The sequence below is a fragment of the Zea mays genome, chromosome 10 (assembly GCF_902167145.1).
Source record: "Zea mays cultivar B73 chromosome 10, Zm-B73-REFERENCE-NAM-5.0, whole genome shotgun sequence".
NCBI classification, from domain to species: Eukaryota; Viridiplantae; Streptophyta; class Magnoliopsida; order Poales; family Poaceae; genus Zea; species Zea mays.
The window spans coordinates 110,679,448-110,692,185 of NC_050105.1; the positions used below are offsets into that span (position 1 = coordinate 110,679,448).

The 12,738-nt window shown below is 47.1% G+C and overlaps 1 protein-coding gene and 1 long non-coding RNA gene across 2 annotated transcripts; both read left to right on the forward strand.

The window, feature by feature from the left end:
- The first annotated feature begins 2,947 nt into the window (after positions 1-2,947).
- LOC100383608 (uncharacterized) lies at positions 2,948-5,424 on the forward strand. The gene has a single exon (NM_001176256.2). The coding sequence runs from the start codon at positions 3,109-3,111 to the stop codon at positions 5,215-5,217; it is 2,109 nt and encodes a 702-aa protein (NP_001169727.2). The 5' UTR covers positions 2,948-3,108; the 3' UTR covers positions 5,218-5,424.
- A 3,705-nt stretch (positions 5,425-9,129) lies between these two features.
- Positions 9,130-10,365, forward strand: LOC118473577 (uncharacterized). Its single transcript, XR_004853259.1, has 2 exons — positions 9,130-9,380; positions 9,949-10,365. It is a non-coding gene; the product is annotated as an uncharacterized lncRNA (long non-coding RNA).
- The last annotated feature ends 2,373 nt before the right edge of the window (positions 10,366-12,738 follow it).

The following is a 12,738-nucleotide window of genomic DNA, read 5'->3' on the forward strand; positions in this document are numbered from 1 at the left end:
TGACTAAAGAAGAAGAAAGGAAAAGGAAAAAGCTAGGCTCTGTGCAGCCAACTCTAGCTCGGCTCGGCACACCGGACTGTCCGGTGGTGCACCGGACAGTGTCCAGTGGTGCGCCAGGCTGGTCCGCGTGAAAAGGCCGCTCTCGGGACTCGACGGCGGCGTACGACTATAATTCATCGGACCGTCCGGTGGTGCACCAGACTGTCCGGTGAGTCATCCGCGGCGAACTCGTCGCCCTCGGGAAAAGCAAAGGGGCGACATGGATATAATTCACCGGACTATCCGGTGGTGCACCGGATGTCCGGTGAGCCAATGGTCGCCTCCGCCAACGGTCGGCCGCGCAATCTTCGCGCGACACGTGGACTGCTCCAACTGTCGGCTGGTGCACCGGACTGTCCGGTGCGCCAATCAGCCCAGAGGAGCAACGGTCAAATATGCCAAATTTGGAAGGAGATCAAGCACCGAACCGTCTACAGGACCTGTCCGGTGGCGCACCGGACTGTCCGGTGCGCCACTCGACAGAAGGCAAGGATAGCCTTCCATGTTGATCTTCAACGACTCCTAGCTGCCTTGGGGCTATAAAAGGGACCCCTAGGCGCATGGAGGAGTCACCCAAGCATTCACTAAGCATCCTAAGACTCCAAGACTCTAACTTCACGCATTCGATTCCTTGTGATAGTGATTTGAGCTCCATTTGAGTTGTGAACTCCGTGCGTTGTGTTTCGAGCTCAAGTCGTGACTTGTGTGCGTGGTTGTGCTGCGTATTTGAGTCTTATGTGTGTTGCTCTTTCCAACCTTACTCCGTGCTTTCTTTGTGATCTCAATTGTAAGGGCGAGAGACTCCAAGTTGTGGAGATTCCTCGCAAACGAGAAAATACTCTAAGGAAAATACCGTGGTATTCAAGTTGATCATCAGATCACTTGAAAGGGGTTGAGCGCAACCCTCGTCCATTGGGACGCCACAACGTGAAAGTAGACAAGTGATACTTGGCTGAACCACGGGATAAAAATCGTGTGTCTTGTGTTGATCTCTTTGCGATTGTTTGTGTTCACAAGAACTCGCTTCAGGCTACTTAGCCTTACTAACACTCATAACGAAGTTTTGTGGCTATTAGTGTTTGATTTGTACAGTATCACCTATTCACCCCCCCTCTAGGTGCTCTCACCCACCTCTACAGTGATGCGTGCCTTGGATACAACAGTTTGGCATATGTTTGGCCAATGTTATGTTTGGACTATCGTTTGGACTTGTGGACTTGCATCTTTAGAAATGTTTTGTATGTTTGGATGTATGTGATGATGTACTCTAGAAATTGTTCTATGTGATACTGTGTTTGCAGGTTTTAAAAATATAGAACATGTTATGTAGGCTTTCCATCTAGGGAGCGAGGCAGCGATTTGACGCTACATGAGTAAGCCTATGATTACGATAAGTATGTCGTCCTATTAGAGTAAGAACGTTTGTTCCTAGTAGACATTCTTTAATAGTTTTTTTTTCTGTAGTGTTGCTCAATGTAACATCATTAACCTCGTGCGCGACTGTCAATATCGTCCCACCAGTCTAGATACTAGCTATATCTCCTATATCTTGTGACGGATTGTGGTTAGAACATGGTTATATTTGCGCGTGCATGGGCACGCGTAGATCAGTAATCATCCGCATATACGTACTAGGATCTGCATCTGCCTGGCACCGCGTCTTTTGTGAATCCGCAGCCGGTGTGAAAGTAGACCAGTCAAAGAGCTTTTGAGATGCTGGTACACATTAGGGCATGTATAACTAACCATGAGACCACGTATCGATTTTTTCCAACACAAGGTACCACTAATAGATTACACGATACAACCCTAAGTCTCTATATCATAAATGCAGTTAAAAAACAATATGTATGAAGAATCGTATAAAGACGAGCTCTTGACAAAAACATGTCTCTTATAATTTTTTTTCAATTAATTTTTAAAGACTTTTCAAGAGACCTCACATTAAAATGAGGTTGTATATGACGTGTTGCCCGATCCCGATAGCTCACTTGCAGTCACAATTCACAAACCATAGCTGACTTGCAGTCACAAACCTTGTCCTACGAGCGGAACCGGCGCCGTACATTTGTTTTTGCAGAGAATGGCCTGCGAGATCCGGAACTTGCTACACTTGCGGCTGCCTGCCACGCAGAGTTCACTGCAGTGCCGCGAGCATGTGATTGTGAACGTGTGCTACGCCAGCTCTCACTGAATGATTGGAAACCACCCCCCTCCCTCCGTGTTGCCTGTGCTCCTCTGCTGTCTCCGTCCAAGCTCACGAGATGCCTCGTTCTGGCTGGGCGTCTTCTTTGCGGTGGATCGAGAGCAACTATTAATCATCGTGTCCTCCTAGCCATGCAGTTGCAGTTGCAGGGCAAGCGATGATGGTCGGTCCTTAATCATCGTGTCTTCGGGTGATTATAATTGAAAGTAGCAGGTGAAGAAAAGGCTTTAATTTAATGCTGGCGACGAACAGGTGATGATACTACTATACGTAGTAGTATGATCTCGTCTGGGGCGCAGACAAGCCCCATGACGTGGCAAATTCGATTCGATCGAATCGAATAGCCATAGCCTCACGGGGACAGAAAAGAAAAGATCTGCCTCGCGTCATCGGCCGCATCTCTTGAATCGAACTTCCCTGCCCGCCCCGTGAGCTTTTGTTCAGTTCAAAGCCACGGACAGATCTGCAGCTGCAGGAGACATATTTATTTATAATTCGATTTCCTTGTGGTTCCGGTGCAAATTACACAGATTTGTTCACAGAACAGTAGGGTTTTCAATGTTGGGCTGCTTGGAGTGGAGCAAGGACCCCTCTGTCCATTGACCATATTGGCTTTGCTGTGGGGTGTGGGCTCTCATCTCCCATCTCCTACACCAAGCAGGCCAGCCGGCAACATTGTTGCCGACTGCCGTCCTCTGCTTCCAACAATCTCCTTCAGCATCGATCCGCCCGCCACCAGCAGCAGCAATCCGTTTTTCACCGTGCCTTTCCACTCACCACCAGCCGCCGGCCCCCAGGCCACAGGCCCAAGCCAAGCCGCGCGGCGTCACTCCCAAACCCTAGCTCGCCCGCAGTCGCCGGTGATGTCGTCCCCTTCGTCGTCCCCTGCGCGGAGGCGGGAGGTGGGGGAGGGCGGCGAGCTCCCCGTCCCCGTCCCCGTGCCCGCCTCCGTTGTCGGCGACGACAAGGTCCTGGCGGCGGCGCAGCACATCGTCAAGTCGCTCGCCACGTCCAAGAACGCCGCCGACGACATGATCCGCATCCTCTCCGGATTCGACCACCGCCTCTCCTCCATCACCTCCGACCTCTTCCCGTCCCCGTCCCCCGCCGCCGCCTCCGACGCGGACCCAGCCGAGCCCCCCGGTGAGCAGGAACCCTCCTCCTCCACCTCCTCCTCCTCGCTCGCAGATTTCGACGCCGCTGAGCAGCTCATCCACCTCTGGGACACCACCCCGGAGGCGCTCGTGTTCGAGGCCCCCGAGGACGACGCCGCGCACTACCTCGCCGCCGTCGACGTCGCCGTCGACCACCTCTCCGCCCCCGCCGTCTCCGCCCGCGCCGGGGTCGCCGTGCAGCTCGCCATGTCGCGCCTCGAGGACGAGCTCCGCCACCTCATGCTCCGCCACTCGGTGCCGCTCGACGCCAGCGGCCTCTACTGCTCGCTCCGCCGCCTCTCCCTCGGCTCCATGGACGACCTCGACACCTCCTCCGAGTTCGATCCCGCCACCCCGCACAGCCAGGACGGCGGCGCCGGCGCCGGCCCGGACACCGCCCGCAGCGCCAGCATCGCGGGGAACAACCCCTTCGAGGACCAGGTCTTCGACCTCGTGCGTCCGGACGCCATCGATGAGATACGCGCCATCGCTGACCGGATGCTGCACGCGGGGTATGACAGTGAGCTCGCGCAGGTATACTGTGCCATCCGGCGTGACCTGCTCGATGAGTGCCTCACCGTGCTCGGTGTGGAACGGCTCAGTATCGATGAGGTGCAGCGCATCGAGTGGAAGCATCTCAATGACAAGATGAAGAAGTGGGTGCATGGGGTCAAGACAGTTGTTCGCTGCCTGCTCACCGGTGAGCGCCGGCTCTGTGACCAGGTGCTTGCTGTGTCCGACGAGCTCCGGGATGAGTGCTTTGTGGAGTCCACCAAGTGCTGCATCATGCAGATCCGTAACTTTGGGGATGCTGTCTCTGTGTGCACTCGCTCGCCCGAGAAGCTTTCCCGGATCCTTGACATGTATGAGGCGCTTGCTGAGGTGATCCCTGAACTAAAGGAGCTGTTCTTTGGGAGTTATGGGGGTGATGTCATCCATGATCTGGAGGGGGTTCTTGAAAGGCTTGGTGACGCGGTCAAGGGTACCCTTCTTGAGTTTGGGAAGGTCCTACAGCAGGAGTCATCGCGGCGACCCATGATGGCTGGTGAGATCCACCCAATGACACGCTATGTGATGAACTATCTCAGGTTGTTGGTCGTTTACTGTGACACACTTGACATACTTTTGGATGACAGTGGTGCTGGAGCTGTAGATCATAATATTTTACATAATGGCACCGATGAGGATCAGGAGTATCTGAAGAGTTTGACCCCATTTGGACGCCGTTTAGTCAAACTGATATCTTACTTGGAGGTTAATCTGGATGAAAAATCTAAACTTTATGAGGATGGGGCACTGCAGTGCATATTTTCCATGAATAACACACTCTACATTGTACAAAAGGTTAAGGATTCCGAGCTCGGGAGGATTTTAGGTGATCACTGGATACGGAGACGCCGTGGCAAGATTAGGCAAAATTCAAAGAGCTACCTTAGGGTTTCATGGACCAAAGTTTTGTCTTATTTGAAGGATGATGGACATGGCAGCAGTGGGAGCGGGAGTTTCGGCAGCAGCGGGAACTCAAGCTCTAGGATCAAAGAAAAAATTAAGAATTTCAACTTGGCCTTTGAGGAGCTATACAGGAGCCAAACAGTTTGGAAGGTGCCAGATCCTCAACTCCGAGAAGAACTCAAGATTTCTATATCTGAAAATGTGATACCAGCTTACCGTGCCTTTACTGGAAGGTATGGCAGTCTAGTTGATAGTGGAAGGAACTCTGGAAAATACATAAAGTACACTCCAGAGGATTTGGAGAATCACCTGTCTGATCTATTTGAAGGGTCACTAGGGTCTGCCAACCATTCCAGGAGAAGATGACGATTTCTCATGATGAGATTTGGCTACAGGTATGCTTTTGGTACGAGGGACACCATATCATCAAACAGCTATAGTGAATGTGTTGAACTGCCATATCGCAATGTAATTCAGAATACGACCCCCTTTGTTTTGCAATCAATATATGTGTAATACTAAGTGATGTACATGTTCTTTTTTTCTCAGTATATTCTTATATTTGCTTGTTTTATTGTCCGAGGCTCCAGGTCCAAGATATATTGATTTTATATTATCGAACATGTTATAAATTTTCAGTTTCGGACTCACATATTGCATAAGACTCGGAATGTTTAGCCCTGAAATAGGAAGCGGATTTGCAGATTGCAAACTTCCTTTGGAATAATAAAGTAAACCAGCCTCTTATGGAATCCTTGAAATATGGATTGCAGAATTGGACCAAACATATATCTGTTTGATGAGTAATGTTTAAATAAGAAAAACTCCATCAGTTTGCTAGATGCCTAGCAGCAGTCCTTTTAGGCTTTTTTTTATAGGGTATTCTTGTATGCTTGAACTCAAGTTCCGCTCCCTCTTCTTTGCATTTTCTTTATACAGTGTTTGTTGGTCATATTGTTCTGTCAGTTGTATTTTCTTTTTTACATTGTTTTCTAGGAGTATTGAAATGCTAACTCTTGAGGTACTGGGAATACTAATGCTGTTAGGGATTCCTGCTTAAAAAAAAGAAGACAAAATGGGCAGCCCAAACGTTCCTTATGTGCTAGATGGAGTCAATGTAAATCAGCAAGCTACTGCCCATCAGAAATGTAACATGCCTTTTTCTTTTCAGCTATTTGCTTTAGCTGTTCTTGTGTGGTAAATTTTGGTAGTAAACCAAGCAAGCCCATCATGCTTCCAAGCAAGAGAACAAATGGAGACTGATTTCTCTTGCGTTCCACATCTTGTGCTTGTTTGAAAAAGGCAGTTTGAGCACCAGCAGTGCAAATTTAATCTTTTCTATTTGCCTTTTAGGCTATGAGTTGTACTGTTTGTGGCCTGATTTTCACATGTTCGTCAAGTTCACTAAACCAATGACACTTGGTCAGCTTATTGATTCTCGTTTCTAAGATTCAGATATTTCTAGAGTAGAATTGTGTTGACAACTGAGACGATGGATTGACTGGAACCGTACGCTGTAGATGTACAGTGTGCACTGATTGTATCGTCCTTTTTGCAAGTTTTAAGGAGTGTTTGACCTAGAGCTAATAGTTAGTTGGCTAAAAAATTAATAGTAAAATTAGTTAGCTAACTATTAACTAATTTACTAAAAATAACTAATAGTTGAACTATAAGTTAAGATGTTTAAATGTTTTTAGCTAATTTTAGCTACTAACTATTAGCTCTAAAGTATTAAACACCTCCTACGTCATGCTGCACGGGTGAGGCCTCACGCTGCTCCTGGAGATGGTGTCAGACCGCGCTAAGGAAATCCTTTGCCGTGCCCGTGATTGACCCGTGTTGCATTCGACAGCCCAAAGGGTCTCATATATAGCAATACTAGTTACAGTGGCCTTCCTAGTTCCTACAACGAAGTTTAATCTGCATTAACAACAGCAGAAATGCTTTTGTATTGTTTGGGAGCTCTTACCCCGGCACGTCTCTATTTCAGAAGGATGAGTGGGGCGAATTGGTCGATAGCATAAAAAAGGAAGTTTATGTACTAGAGACTGTTCTATGGCAGCAATCCATTTCAGATTCAGAAGAATGAGTGGGGCGAAAAATATCAAATGTATGGTGGATAATAATATATAAAAAAAGGGAAGCTTCTGTAATATAGACTGTTCCATGGCAGAAGGTGGGGCGAAAGGCGTTTCTGTACTGTAGACTGTTGCATGGCAGAAGAATCAATCCATTTCAGAAGGATCAGTGGGGCGCGCGGTATTTACTTTTTGTTTCTCAATGGTCTGAATCATGCACAGTAGGGGCATCCCTTGCTACTATCCCATTAAAAAAGAGAGGAAAAGTGGGGGCTAGATTTACATCGAACATGAAAATTTACTCTGGTCATGAAATCATGTTGTTTAGGACAATTTAGTCCAGCCTTACAAATTACAAACATAAAAAAACTTTTAAAATCAATTTAGTATGAAAACGTGTGGGTTGTATTGAAAAATTGATACTTGCAAAAACCTCATAAATTTGAAGGATGTTTATTATTTCCAAGCAGCATAACATTGAATTCAGTTTGTTAAAACTTAATGCGCATATATCGTTTTATTTCAAAGATAATTTCCACTCAAGTGTAATTGGAAGGAAAATGTAAAATGTTCTTTTTTACTCAAAATGAGACAATTGATCATCTTTTTTTTCACTGCCAACTTGCTAAATTTATTTGGCATTTTGTTCGAATCAGATGTGGTGTACGTCCACTAAACAATATTAGACATATCTTTGGTTCTTGGTTAACTGGTCTAGACAATAGAATAAGAAGACATTTTATTCTAACAGCTTCGGCTATATGTTGGGTAATCTGGTTGAGCAGGAATGATGCAGGTGTTTGATAATGCTCTAATAAAAACTTCTTTTGCAGAGGTGGTTTTTAGGGCTACGCATTGGCTCCGCTTCTGGACTCAACTACAACTTAGACATAATGATCAAGAACTAATAAACAAGACATGTCTTAGATTGGAGGAGTTGACAATGCAGATTTTTAGATATCATGGATGGAGATCTGCATTTAGACTTTGCCTTTAGTTTCGTTTCGTCGCACTATGTTTTGCTTTTCTCTAGGTTTTCAGATAGTTATGTTTCTACCTTAGTTTGTAATAATTCGGCTGTAATCTCTTTGAGACAAAGGCCAGAAACTTTCAATTCCCGTTATCTTAAAAAATATCATTTTATTTTAAAAACGATGGTATCGAACTGAACAAAAGTATATCATAAATATCCTGAGTAGAAAAACCTGCAGTTTAACAACATATTCCGACTACCACGTTAATCATTGATATCTGACTAGTGACTACCATGTCAAGGTTCTCCGACGGCGAGAGGCGAGAGGTGCGGCTCCGCCACCTCCCAGGTGTTCTACGACACGCGGTGGCCGATCTCCAACCTCTGCAGCCCTCTATCTCCTCCGATCGACATCCTTTGTCGTCGTCGTCGTCGTCTCTCTTGGACTCCCTGACTTGCTGGACGCGATCAAGACTCTCGATGCCCATCTCGCTCGTGCGCTTGCTAGTTGCAACTGCTGCTCTGCTAGCTCCCGCCGCCTTGCTCTGCTTGTGACGTCTCTCGATGCATTTATTTGTTTATTTCCAATCTGCGCGGAAGGCACACGATGACACGAACGAGTACTCCTCATAAGACGGCTAAACATGAGCCAGCACTATAAGCTTACTTTCGCACGAGTACTCCTCATGCCGTTTCCTTGTTCTGGCTTGGCAACTGATACGGATCCGTAGATCCGGACGCGACGGACTTGCAGGCCGGCGCTGGCGGCGGTGGTGTTGGACATGATCAGACGACACCGTCGGCAGCTGTTCGTCCCAAAGCTTGGCTGTTACCGTTGGCATCTCCTACGCGCGTCGGAGGGGCGGGCCGATGTATCGGAATTCGGAAGGTCCTAGAGCAGCCGAGGCAACAGGCGCCAGATGCGGTTAGGACTTTGGACCGGATGTCCAAAATGGACGGGCCGGACAGATCCGGCTCGAGCCCAGCACGGATTAAGATCGTGCCAACTAAGCCTAAATTAGTAAGTGGGCAGTGTCATGCCGAACCAATAACCTCGAGCGAGGTCTAGACACGGCAAGCCGTAGGCCTGGGAATGGGCCATACAAACTCGTAGGCACAAAGGGCCTTTAAACCCATAGGCTAAACAATTTGGATTATTTTTGGATTTTCCACTAATTAGGGCAAAGTTAGATTGAGCCATTCTAATAAAAGGATGAGCATGGATTTGTAACCAAACATGGCCCAAACGTACGTTTGGATCAAACCAAAGGGAGCCCATGGAGCAGGGAGGTGGATCCTCTACAACCCGTGCTTCTTCGTCTACTGCTAGCTTCTCACCTACCGCAGCAATCTGTAGGCGCAACATCTGTAGGCGGCGCCGCAGCAACCCGTGCGTTCTTTGTTAGATCTCTACTGCTAGCTTCTCGGCGGCGTAGTAAGCAGACGGCGGCCCAGATCTGCCGCGGAGGAGCTCGACCGTAATGTTTTTCTTTATTCTCGTCTACCGTAGCGCTAAGTTAGCCAGTTACTAGCACCTATCCCCGGCGTGCAAGAAAGACGAGAGGAGACCGTGGCCATGCCCCGGTACTCTCTCCTCTCCCGCCACATCGAAGCCACCGTCGTACCGCGGTACAACACCGAAGAGCGTGGTCGCAAATCCTCCGTACGGTCCGGAGCTCGGTCCAGCAGCAGGGTTCGCGCCGCTGCTCGCGAATGGGGCTCTTGCTGGGCGGTGGCAGGGAAGAAGGAGCCTGAGAGGCAGATGGCAGTGGCGGGGAAGAAGGAGCCTGAGAATGAACCGACGGGAGGCGAGGCGGCAGGGGCTCTTGCTGGGCGGGGGGGGGACAAGGAGCTTGTGGACTGCTGGTCGTGGAAGAGCGTGTGGTCGTCTAGGAAAGCGGAGCCATGGGGAGGCCACAATTTCTTTCTAGTTGTTCTTCGATGCTAGTTGCAGTTTCTTATTTTATAATGGTCTATTTATTCCCTAGACGCGTACCTCGATTATTACTTGTGTAACGATTTTTAATTGATGATCTTGCATCCTAGGCGATGGAGAGGGTTTCATCAGCTCTAGAAATGGATGAGGCTGCCTCAACTGATCAATCAAGCAGATTAACAAAAAGAAGGGCTAAAGTTTGGGATTACGTTGATACAGAGGTAGTAGATGGGAAAGAGAAGGCAGTCTGCAAATATTGTAAGGTCCACTTATCTTCTGCTGTGGGTAAAGGTACAACTCATCTGAATAGGCACATTTTTGTGTATTGCCATGCAATTCCACAAGAAGAGAGACAAATGTTCTTAGCGACCCAAAAAACAAAGCCTGGCGATGATCATGTTTTCGACCCAGTAGTCTTTCATGGTCTAATAGCCAAGTACTTCCTTAGCGCAGAGATTTCATTTCGAAAGTGTGAAGATCCATCCTGGAAAGAAATGATAATTTACTATCAACCATCTTTTCGATTAGTCGGTCGACAGACTGTCCGTTCAGATTGTGTGTTGTTGTATGAAGAGGAGAAGTTGCAGTTAATTGAGCAGTTTACAAAGTTGAAATCTCATGTTAGTTTGACTGCTGATCTTTGAAAAACATGTGGGTTGTATTGAAAAATTAATACTTGCAAAAAACTCATAAATTTGAAGGATGTTTATTAATATTTGCATGCAGCATAACATTGAATTCAGTTTGTTAAAACTTAATGCGCATGTATCGTTTTATTTCAAAGATAATTTCCACTCAAGCATAATTGGAAGGGAAATGCAAAATATTCTTTTTTACACAAAATGAGACAATTGGTCATCTTTTTTCCACTATCAACTTGCTAAATTTATTTGGCATTTTGTTCGAATCAGATGTGGTGTACGTCCACCAAACAATATTAGACATATTTTTGGTTCTTAGTTAGCTGGTCTAGACAATAGAATGAGAAGACACTTTATTCTAGCATCTTCGGGTATATGTTGGGCAATCTGCTTGAGCAGGAATAATGCATGTGCTTGATAATGCTCTAATAAAATCTTCTTTGCGGAGGTAGTTTTTAGGGCTACGCACTGGCTCTGCTTCTAGGCACAACTACAACTTAGACATGATGATCAAGAACTAATAAACAAGGTATGTCGTAGATTGGAGGAGTCGATGATGCAGATTTTTAGACATCATGGATGGAGATCTGTATTTAGACTTTGCCTTTAGTTTCGTTTCATCGCACTATGTTTTGCTTTTCTCTGAGTTTTCAGATAGTTATGTTCCTACCTGAGTTTGTAATAATTCGAGTGTAGTCTTTTTAGACAAAGCCAGGGAACTTTCAATTCCCGTTATCTTAAAAAAATATCATTTTTTTCAAAAACGATTGTATCGAACTGAACAAAAGTATATCATAAATGGCAACGACTGTTATGCAAGCAGTACTTTTGTGCAAGCGTGCAAGCAAATCATCTGATCCATTAGATTATGATCCAACCACAGATACAACCATGATTTGTTAGGGGATTTTTTATAAAGATTATTGAGTTAGTGATGGAAGGGTTTAAGTGTTAAATATGAGCTACGGTTGGATCACAATCTAATAGATTAGATGATTTGCTTGCACGCTTGCACAGCTGCTTGCATAGCAGTCGTTGCCATCATAAATACCCTGATTAGAAAAACGGTTCAACAACATATTCCGACTACCACGTTAATCATTGACATCTGACTACCATGTCAAGGTTCTCCGACGGCGAGAGGTGCGGCTCCGCCACCTCCCAGGTGTTCTACGACACGCGGTGGCCGATCTCCAACCTCGGCGGCCCTCCATCTCCGATCGACATCCTCTCTTCGTCGTCGTCCTCGTCGTCTCTCTCGGACCCTCTGACTTGCTGGACGCGATCAAGACTCTCGATGCCCCTCTCGTGCGCTTGCTAGTTGCAAGTGCTGCTCTCCTAGCTCCCGCCGCCTTGCTCTGCTTGTGACTAGTGCTGGAAATTGGCTTCGTGCTAAATGTGTTCGGACTAGCAAAACTCAAAAGATTTTTAGGCTGTGTTTTGCCAGTCCGAAGTGTAACAGTGGTCCAGTCTGTCCCTAAACCACGTCGTGTCTTTTTGGGCCGTGCCGGTCCAAGCCCGGCCCGTATATTTGACCATATAAAATCAAAATATTACAAACATATAAATTTATATCTTACTAAATTAAAATATATTAAACAATTCTAGCATCGTTTGACCATATAAACTCTAAATATAACAACAATATAAAGTCGATATCTTACTAAATTAAAGAAATTAAATATATTGGGCTTAATTGGGCCGTGCTGGCCCAAATCTAACCCATCTATGCGGGCCATGCCGAGGGCCCGACGGGCCGGAAATTGAGGCCCGGTCCAAGCCCGTCTTCGGGTCGTGCTAGCTCGGACCAAATTATTTCGTGACGGACCGTGCTTTGGACTTCTATTTTCGGGCTGTACTCTTGCTGGCCCGAAAAATCCGGCCCATATTTCCAGCACTACTTGTGACGTCCCTAGATGCATTTATTTATTTCCAATCTGCGGGGAAGGCACACGATGACACGGAGTCAGCAGTCAGCACTATAAGCTTACTTCGCACGTTGCCAGGGCGTCTGCGACTCCTTCGTCCACAGATCCGGACGCGACGGACTTGCAGGCCGGCGCTGGCGGCGGCGGTGTTGGACATGATCACTTGATCAGACAGCACCGCCGGCAGCTGTTCGTCCCAAAGCTTGGCTGTTACTGTTGGCATCTCCTATGCGCGTCGGAGGGGCGGGCCGATGTATCGGAATTCGGAAGGTCCTAGAGCAGCCGGCAACAGGCGCCAGATGCGGTTAGGACTTAGGACCAGATGTCTAAA

Excerpts from the sequence above, each read along its gene's own strand:
- LOC100383608 (NM_001176256.2), top strand. The coding sequence starts at position 3,109 with ATGTCGTCCCCTTCGTCGTCCCCTGCGCGGAGGCGGGAGGTGGGGGAG.